At 43.4% G+C, this 10,000-nt stretch overlaps 1 protein-coding gene across 1 annotated transcript in view; it reads right to left on the bottom strand.

Annotated features, from left to right (window-relative positions):
- lamb4 (laminin, beta 4) overlaps nt 1-5,509 on the bottom strand; it is a gene marked incomplete at its 3' end in the record, with an annotated part of 45,610 nt that extends 40,101 nt beyond the window's left edge. Inside the window, exons 1-2 of the mRNA XM_079345715.1 lie at nt 5,073-5,509; nt 484-559 (exon numbers count right to left, since the gene is read on the bottom strand). Of these exons, the coding sequence (XP_079201841.1) occupies nt 484-505 (22 nt within the window). The 5' untranslated portion in view covers nt 506-559; nt 5,073-5,509. The remainder of the gene's footprint in view (nt 1-483; nt 560-5,072) is intronic.
- Nucleotides 5,510-10,000: the final 4,491 nt, after the last annotated feature.

Genomic DNA, 10,000 nt, shown 5'->3' with positions numbered 1-10,000 from the left:
CCGGGCACTGATGAGAGCGCTAGTAGCCAGGGGGCTAATAGTGATACTTAGTAGGACCCTAATGGGACACTAAAGGGACACTAATGGGACACTAAAGGGGACACTAAGGGGACACTAAAGGGGACGCTAAAGGGACACTAATGGGACACTAAAGGGGACACTAAGGGGACACTAAAGGGACACTAAGGGGACACTAAAGGGACACTAATGGGACACTAAAGGGGACACTAAGGGGACACTAAAGGGGACGCTAAAGGGACACTAAGGGGACACTAAAGGGGACGCTAAAGGGACACTAAGGGGACACTAAAGGGGACGCTAAAGGGACACTAAGGGGACACTAAAGGGACACTAATGGGACACTAAAGGGACACTAAGGGGACACTAAAGGGACACTAAAGGGAAACTAAAGGGGACACTAAAGGGACACTAAAGGGGACACTAAAGGGGACGCTAAAAGTGGTAAAATACGTTGAAACTCACCAACCAGGAGGACCAGGATCATGGTAAGCTGGTCTCTGATGATCTTTGATGGTCTCTGGTGGTCTTTGAAAGCTTCCTGTTTCAAAATAAATGAAAACAAGTTAAAGATATACATCTGATGTGAGCCTGTTACACAACACACAGGTAACCATGGAAACATATCAGGCATGTGTCTAAGTAAGAAACAGTGTTTTACTTTAAAGGTTTCATCTCCTCTTCTTCAATCAGTGTCCTCGCTCCCTCCAGAGGCACAGAATGGAAGTAGTGTTTTTTATGCCTCCCCTCCCCTGCATCCTACCTGTAACACACCCTCCCCCTAACCCTTCCCAAGGTTTGAGATGAAACCAAATAAGCGCGTGAATGTAACGCTGCATAACCGGTCTCTTGTACCAACCTTGAATTTCCTTCGGGATCAATAAAGTATCTATCTGTCTATCTATCTATCTATCTATCTATCTATCATGTGTGTGAAGTGTGTTGTTGTAAATCCACTCTGATCCTGTATTTGATCATGTCTATAAACCCCTCTATTTCAGCCCTGCTCAGAACAGGCTGTTTCTGTGTCTGTAGCTTTAAATATGTAAATGAGCTGTCTGTAGCTTTAAATATGTAAATGAGCTGTGTTTGTGTCTGTAGCTTTAAATATGTAAATGAGCTGTGTTTGTGTCTGTAGCTTTAAATATGTAAATGAGCTGTGTTTGTGTCTGTAGCTTTAAATATGTAAATGAGCTGTGTTTGTGTCTGTAGCTTTAAATATGTAAATGAGCTGTTTCTGTGTCTGTAGCTTTAAATATGTAAATGAGCTGTTTCTGTGTCTGTAGCTTTGTGATGTCATGAAGGGAACATCTCCAAACGGCCTGTTTGAGCTCACATTGTCTGAAAAGTGGAGCAGGCAGAAGACGGAGAGGATGGACTTTTCTCATCGCTGGGCGGTTTGTAGACAGACTACAGACACATGTTAGAGTCAGAGGAATACGGTGAAGATACTTCTACATAAAATGGGGCCTTTGAACACCCCCCCCCCCACACACACACACACACACACACACACACACACACACACACACACACACACACTGCACTAATGAGTGAACCCTGGAGGCAGCCATGAACTTTAACAGGAATGTTTGAGCCTCAGCTGTAATCGCTGGGATTACCATCAGAAAGGGCTGTGAAAGCACTCTGTCCTCGTGATTTAGGAAATACATCAACACGAATATTTATCTTTTTGGGGGTTTTCAACAGATTTCATTAAATGCGTCTTTATACTGGTTATCTTGTTGTGTTCTTTTGGAGTTTGTAGTATGATTCAAACGTGAAATAAAAAGAAAAAAAGAAAGAGAAAAGGAAACTTCAAAAAAGGAGACAGAAAAAGGTAAAGAAAGTAACATGTACAATAAAGGATTATATGTCCATGTGTTGTAAAGAAAGAATAGGAGGGACCGGTTGAATTCATCACAAACTTCACACCTATGTGTTTGGTGTTGTAGAACATTCTGGGAGTATCTGCGAGGCATTCTGGGAGTAATAGGCCCCGTTTCCACGGAGACGATGTGACAGTAAGACGAAACAGTTGAGTAATGGATTAGCCTTTCGTTCACACGGCGTCGGTGTTTCACGGGGTGAAAACGCAAGCTTTTGAATTCGAGCTCCAAGGTGGAGCGAAACTGATACGGGGGGGGGGGGGGGGGCGTATCGCAGCCGTGTGAGTGAAACATAGCGAACTCTCATGACATGCTCAGTAGTCCAGAACAAACATAAACAACAATGGCGGCGGATTCTCTTGTGCTATGTGCTTCAGCAGCTCGTTGTATAAACAGAACCTTGATATGAGACATCGTGTGTGTCGCCGCCCAAAGAGCATCGAACACCTGCAGCAAACAGTTCAACCTTTACCCGAGCACAGGGCGCCATACGCAGCGTTTAGCTAAGACCTGGGAGAACTCGCCGCACAGGACGACCATACGCAGCGTTTAGCTAAGACCTGGGAGAACTCGCCGCACAGGGCGACCATACGCAGCGTTTAGCTAAGACCTGGGAGAACTCGCCGCACAGGGCGACCATACGCAGCGTTTAGCTAAGACCTGGGAGAACTCGCCGCACAGGGCGACCATACGCAGCGTTTAGCTAAGACCTGGGAGAACTCGCCGCACAGGGCGACCATACGCAGCGTTTAGCTAAGACCTGGGAGAACTCGCTGCACAGGGCGACCATACGCAGCGTTTAGCTAAGACCTGGGAGAACTCGCCGCACAGGGCGACCATACGCAGCGCTTAGCTAAGACCTGGGAGAACTCGCCAGACAGGGCGACCATACGCAGCGTTTAGCTAAGACCTGGGAGAACTCGCCGCTAAACAGGATGTTGTGGAGGAAGTGGTTGTACTGGTGAGTGTCGCGTTGTACTGCCCACTACTGGCCGGGTGTGAGAACTACATGGTTTTCAGTCAGAGACCTGCCGTGTAGACGGTCTGTAGTTTGAATCCGGAGTGGAGTCGTTTCGATGCGTTTCTGTCACAGCGTCTCCGTGGGAAACGGGTCCCAGTAGTCTTCTGATCTGTTCCCAGTTAAGTTAGTTGTTTATGGTTATCTAAAAAGGACACAGGTCGTTCTGGCTGGACTTAACAAGACCACTGGGACAGCAATAGTTTGTTTGTATGAAATCTTTTGATCAGAAAAACACTCACCGTTATTGTGTTGAAAATTTGATACTATTTGATATCAGTTTGCAAACTTCATCGCACACTACCATTGTTGTGTTGTGTAGGTCATTCCAGATGTGTTTGTTCACCACCTTATTTGCCTCTATGAAGGTTTATTCTCTGATGGGCCCACTGCCCAACAGAAATGTAGTTTTGCTTATGTAAATTATGTAATCATTTACATAAGCACTACAGTCACTTTATTTTTACAGTATTAAGCCTTTTGCATAGCGTTGGTGTGTGTAAATATACATATCCAGTTAATTCATAATAGCTGTTTACATCTATCTGTTCATTACTGCATATAAGTCCAATCATGGTCCACTTATACCTCCACTCTTTTTTTGATGTATTTAACTTTGTAATTTGTAAATTACGTTTTGAATTTAATTTTGACACTCTACATTTTTTCTACATTTTATTTTCCTTGTATAATTTTAGTTTACCTGCTCTATCGTTCATTTACTTTGTGCCCACAGGGTCAAACTTAACCTTCCTCGTATCCTCTTTTATGCAACTTGTCAGTTGCCTCTGTGCTGCGGTATGTTTTTATGCCGTTAGCTCGGTTGTTCAGCGGCATTCAGAATCAAATACACTCCCTCTTTAAAAATGTTTTAATGTTGGCATATTTCTTACACTGTTGCAGTGTCCTCACCGAGTAATTGTAGACAATGTAAATCCTGTTTCTAACCAGGTTTATTTTTCCTTTTTCAGTACCACCTCCTTAACTGAAACTGCTGAAAGTTTATAACAATAGGATGCAGTGATTGTTCTGTTTTGGGCTTGAGAGGCTCTGTGGGCATGTTGTAACTGGAGGTCCAGGTTTATTGTAAACTCCTCTCGGGTTGGAGTAATGTATGCCATAAATCTGAATATTATTCCCTCTAGTCTTTGATTCCAAGTTACTCAGTTTATGATCATCAGTCTTCACTCTTTTATGACATGCTGTTGTACAATATTGGCTTCACTGATTCATGACTCAATTTCTTCATCAAAGTGGCTTCCAACTTCTCGTATTGTGATCCTATTTCCATGTTTATATTTGCAAATTTCTGGTCAATGTTCTCCTTGAGCTCTGTTACCTTGTTTCTCGGACACCTTTTCTCTTTCCCTGGAATTTCAGGGATTGTTTTATTCCTTGTTTTTGTTTGATTGCTGCTCATAATCAAAAGTCCTGGGTCCTCGTGGATTTATTTTTCGAATACTGGAAGAGTTTATCTGGTTGGCTTAGAGGTGTTCATGGCTTAATCATCCATGCTGCTCAAACGTCACAATAGAAATCTCAGATTGATTTAGAGATCCAATGTTTGAGTTTCAAATTTCTTTTGAAGTTAAGTTGATGGGTTTTAATTTGCTTGCTGATGTAGTTCACCAGGTTGGATAACAATATCTTATGTGAGAAAATATTATTCAGTGCATGTCAGCTGACGGTCCAAAAACATGCACATTTACATGAACTCAATAACATGAGGAGACATGCTAATTGACCCTCTGTTGGCTGGTGGGAGAAAAAGATTTACACAGTATGTTTTGTATTAGGCTTATGCAAATAATTCTGTGTCATACGTTTGTACAAATTATTTATATCAACATTAATATTTTTTATTTCAGTATGTCATGAACTGGGTACATGTTAGCATCATTCAGCTTTCACTGCTGTTCACTTTACGTGTGTGTGTGTGTGTGTGTGTGTGTGTGTGTGTGTGTGTGTGTGTGCGTGTGTGTGCTGCAGATTCGTAATGTGTAAAACAATAATCAAAGATAAAATATACATTAAAAACTGATTTCCAATTTTATATGAAAAAATAAGCACTTACATTGTCAAGTCTTTAAAGTAATGTTCTGATTCATAAAATGTGTAAAAATGAGAACAAGAGAAAGAGAACCTACCTGCCTCCTCTGCCAACCTGAAGGAATGAATGCACCTGGGCAGGTAACAGCACACCTGAGACACACATGGCCTCAGGCTGTTTAACGAGAGAGAGAGAGAGAGAGAGAGAGAGAGAGAGAGAGAGAGAGAGAGAGAGAGAGAGGGAGAGAGAGAGAGAGAGGGGAAATAGAGAGAGAGAGAGAGAGAGAGAGAGGGGAAATAGAGAGAGAGAGAGAGAGAGAGAGAGAGAGAGGGGAAATAGAGAGAGAGAGAGAGAGAGAGAGAGAGAGAGGGGAAATAGAGAGAGAGAGAGAGAGAGAGAGAGAGAGAGAAAGGGGAAATAGAGAGAGAGAGGGATTTTTTAAATTTTTGAATGAACTAACTTCTCTTTCTTTTAAAAAAAAACATTTCAACATAATATAATAAAAACATTCACATTATTGCTGCTCAGAGTCAAATAAATAAATAGGGTTAGGGTTAGGTTAGGGTTGGTGCATCCTCAGGTCCTCCACCGGGTGTCGTTGGAAATGGGCTACAAGATAAGTGGCGAGCAGGTTACGTCTGATGTTGTAAAGATGTTGGTATAGCCTGTCTTTTAGGGTTTGCCCCGTTTCACCGATGTATAAGTTGCCACATTTCAAACACTTAATGCAGTATACGGCATTACTGGAGGAGAGGGTGAGGTTTTCTCTGATGGGCCTTCTGGCGCCCCCATGTGGATTATGGCTAAATTTCACTTGAGTGAAGTTACTGTGTTTATTTGAATTATTTTTCTGTGGGTCACTTCTCAGTTTAGTAGAGACTAGTTCACTCCTCAAATGTTTGTTTTTAACAGAAAGCTGAGATGACTTTATTCTCCCCAAGCAGAGGATGAATGGACATTGTATTAATGAAGTTGTTTTTGAGCTCTGGAGATTTAAATATTGACTGGAGAAGGTTGACACTAGTGGGAAGACTTTTTTTATTTGTGATAGTCACTCCCACCTCTGTGTTTTGTGGGTCTCCAATGGGGGAGGGAGGTAAAGACCTGAGCGTCTCGCTCTTAACTGACCTCAAAAATCACCGCGAGTACCCCCTCTGGCGGAGACTCCTAAACAACAGGCCAATGGCCTCCTGAAAGTCCTCAGGCCTCGAGCTCATTCTGTGGAACCGAATGATTTGTGATTTTACAATCCCTTTGAATGTGTGTTTTGGGTGGTAACTTGTTTTATGGAGAAGTGCATGCGTGTCTGTTGGTTTAAAATAAATCTTGGTTTGAAGTTTCTGATCTGTGTCACTCATGTGCTTGAAAAATACTGTGGTGTCCAAAAAGTTGACTGCAGAAGAACTGATTTCATATTTCACCTTTATTGAATCCTGATGATTGTTGAGAAGTGCAATGAATTCTGAAAAGGTTTCTTTTCCATGGCCCCACACCCCAAAAATGTCATCCAGGAACCTAAGGTAGACCGCCGGTCTCAGGGGACTTTTATCCAAAACAGTCCGCTCCCACTCGCTCATATAGAGATTTGCATACGAGGGGGCATTTTTATGCCCCATCGCCGTGCCCTGTATTTGTAAGTATTGCTCCCCGTTGAATTGAAAGTCGTTGTATTTCAGACAGATTTCTAGCAGGGTCAGCAGATCCTGGTCTGGTCTGGTTGGGTCTGGATATTTTTGAAAAATGTCTTTTATAGTGTTGAGGCCTAGAGTTGTATTGATGTTAGTATACAGACTATCTATATCTATGGTAAACAAAAGGCAGTCTGGAGGAAGTGTTATTTGATGGATGATATTTAAAAAATGATAAGTGTCCTTTAAATCGTGCCGAGTGGATAAAGGGTTCAAATAGTCGTCAATGTATGATGAATTATTGTATGTCGGACTCCCACAATCCGAAACTATAGGTCTCCCGGGTGGTACTGTGTGAGGTATGGTCCAGTTTTGTGGGTTCTTGTGAATTTTGGCTAGTAGATAGAATATTCTATTGCGAGGGTTGTTGGAGCCCTAACAGCCCTAACCCTAACCCTAACAGAAAATCTCTTTGTTTTGCTGTAATATACTTATTTTTGTAGAGAGTTTGAACCACGTCTTTAACTTTGTCTATAGTTGTCTGTTGTAAGTTTGAATCTATACGTTTGTAATGGTTCTTGTTATCTAATTGTCTGTTAGCCTCAAAAATGTTTTGCTGTTTATCCATGATAACTATTTTGCTGCCCTTATCCGCTGGCTTAATCACTATGTTTGAATTGTTGCGTAGTTGTCCGATAGCTGTTTTATCTATTGAGTGAGTGGGTTGCGGGCTGACCGGAGTGGGAGTAAATTTATTCAGGATGTTTAAATCTCTCATGATCAGGTCCCTCACCCTGTCATCCAGCTCGCCCCACCCTGGCTCCCAGCTGGATGGCAGTGTGAAGGGTACCCTCTCTGAGTGTCTATCTTGGAAGTGGTCCAACAACTTGATGCATCTGTGATACTGGTAAACGTCCACATATAATTCATCCTTATCAAATTTAGAGGGGCAGGGACAGAATGTCAATCCCTTCTCCAGCAGGCACGTCTGGTCCCTGGTGAGATTAAAGGTGGTGGATAATTTAAGTACCATGGAGTCCCTCTTGTCTAAAGCTGGTTGTCTCTGTTGAGGTTTGAAAATCAGAATAAATTTATCTCCAGTTGTGTACACCAGTTCTTCAGGATGGTCTGCGCCGTCTGGGGGGTCCAGTGAATATTATCTGATGTTGTAATGAACTCTTGGTCGGCAATCGGTTTGAGGTGCGTGAGGCGGTTCTCAATTGTTTGATTTAGCAGTTTTAGGTTTTCCTGTTGGTCACCTGGGGGTTTTCCAGAGAAATTTAATACGGGGAAATACACGGTGACGTTGGGAAAGACTATGCGTGTCCTGGTATGGATTGACCGCAGTTGTTTAAGTGTCGTCTGTTTGTAGTCCTGATCCCTGTTGTTGATACCGAGTGATAGAATTGCAATTTTTACCTGAGGGAAAGTTTTTGTCTGTAGCAGAAGTTGTTTGAAATGGTATAAAGACACACCTGGATAACTGTCTATTTGGATATCATTATGTGGAAACGGTTGAATCCGATTGAGGTTTGAGTCACCTAGTATACAAATAGTTTTTTTTACAGTGTAGTTGCCAGTCAATTAGTTTTCTTCCTGATTTAACAGCGTGATACGTAGGTGTACACATAGTTATATCTACGGATGCTGTTGGTTGTGGCGCTGGTAATGCTACGGTATCTGGCTGCGGGTCCGAAATTGAAGATGGCTTCCCTGTGGCCGGTTTGGTCTCATTGAAAATAGTGGGGTCAGAGTGGGCTGTTTGTACAGGCTGTGTTTGGGTCATGTGATCGGTGATGGAGTTGCTCATCATGTCACTCACTGAGGCCAGTCCTGGTGATGGGAAACCATCATTTTGTTTTTCTTGGTGGGTACCCTGAGCTGCAATCCCATATGAGTTATCGTTCTTGTTACTCCATCGTGAGAGTTCTTGGATACCATACTCATCTACGACGGAGACGTTGGACACTGCTGTCATACCTGTACGATGAAGTATCTACCCTAACCCTAACCCAAGAAATAGTGCTAGAATAAGAAAATGTAGTAAAAGAAGAAGTTGAAGCAGATAAAGAAGTACAAGCAGAATAAGAAGATGTAGAAGAAGAGGAAATAGCAGAAAAAACAGTAGTAAATTAGTACAAGAAGTAAAAGTATCTCTACAAGAACAAGAAATACTGATAAAGAAAATGTAGTAAAAGACCTGGAAGCAGAAAATGTAGAAGAAGCAAAAGTATGAAGAAGTAAATGAGAAAGCAAAGCATTTACAGTATAAAGTTAAATGCATGTGTGTGCGTGTGTGGGGGAGGGTGTTTGTGTGTATAACTGCAATCAAGAGTACCGTAAATTCCGGACTATTGAGCGCACCTGGATATATGCCGCACCGGCTAAAAATAAGCAAACCCTAACCGTAACCCTAACCCTAACCCTATCCTAACCCTAACCCTAACCCTTCCCCTATCCCTAACCCTAACCCTAACCCTTCCCCTATCCCTAACCCTAACCCTGACCCTTAAACCCTAACACTAACCCTAACCCCAACCCTAACCCTAACCCGACACTAACCCTAACCCTAACCCCAACCCTAACACGACACTAACCCTAACCCGATCCCAAACCCCAACCCTAACCCTAACCCGATCCCAAACCCCAACCCTAACCCTAACCCTAACCCTAACCCTTAACCAAACCCTAACCCGAAACCCTACACTAACCCTAACCCTAACCCTTCCCCTATCCCTAACCCTAACCCTTCCCCTATCCCTAACCCTAACCCTTCCCCTAACCCTAACCCTAACCCCTAACCCTAACCCTAACCCCTAACCCTAACCCTAACCCTACCCTAACCCTAACCCTAACCCGATCCCAAACCCCAACCCTAACCCGATCCCAAACCCCAACCCTAACCCTAACCCTAACCCGATCCCAAACCCCAACCCTAACCCTAACCCTTAACCTAACCCTAACCCGAAACCCTACACTAACCCTAACCCGACAGTAACCCTAACCCTACCCTAACCCTACCTCTACCCCTAACCCTAACCCGATCCCAAACCCCAACCCTAACCCTAACCCTTAACCTAACCCTAACCCTACCCGAACCCTACCTCTAACCCTTCCCCTAACCCTTCCCCTAACCCTAACCCTACCCTAACCCTAACCCTAACCATAACCCTAACCCTCCCCTATCCCTAACCCTAACCCTAACCCTTCCCCTATCCCTAACCCTAACCCTTAACCCCTAACCCTAACCCTTCCCCTATCCCTAACCCTAACCCTTAACCCCTAACCCTACCCCTAACCCGATCCCAAACCCCAACCCTAACCCTAACCCTAACCCTAACCCTGATGGCCAGCGCACTGGATCGGGTCCCCTATCCCTAACCCTAACCCGATCCCT

The sequence above is a fragment of the Symphodus melops genome (genome assembly GCF_947650265.1).
Source record: "Symphodus melops genome assembly, chromosome: 6".
In the NCBI taxonomy this organism is placed as follows: domain Eukaryota; kingdom Metazoa; phylum Chordata; class Actinopteri; order Labriformes; family Labridae; genus Symphodus; species Symphodus melops.
This window is presented reverse-complemented; position numbering and strand designations above follow the sequence as displayed.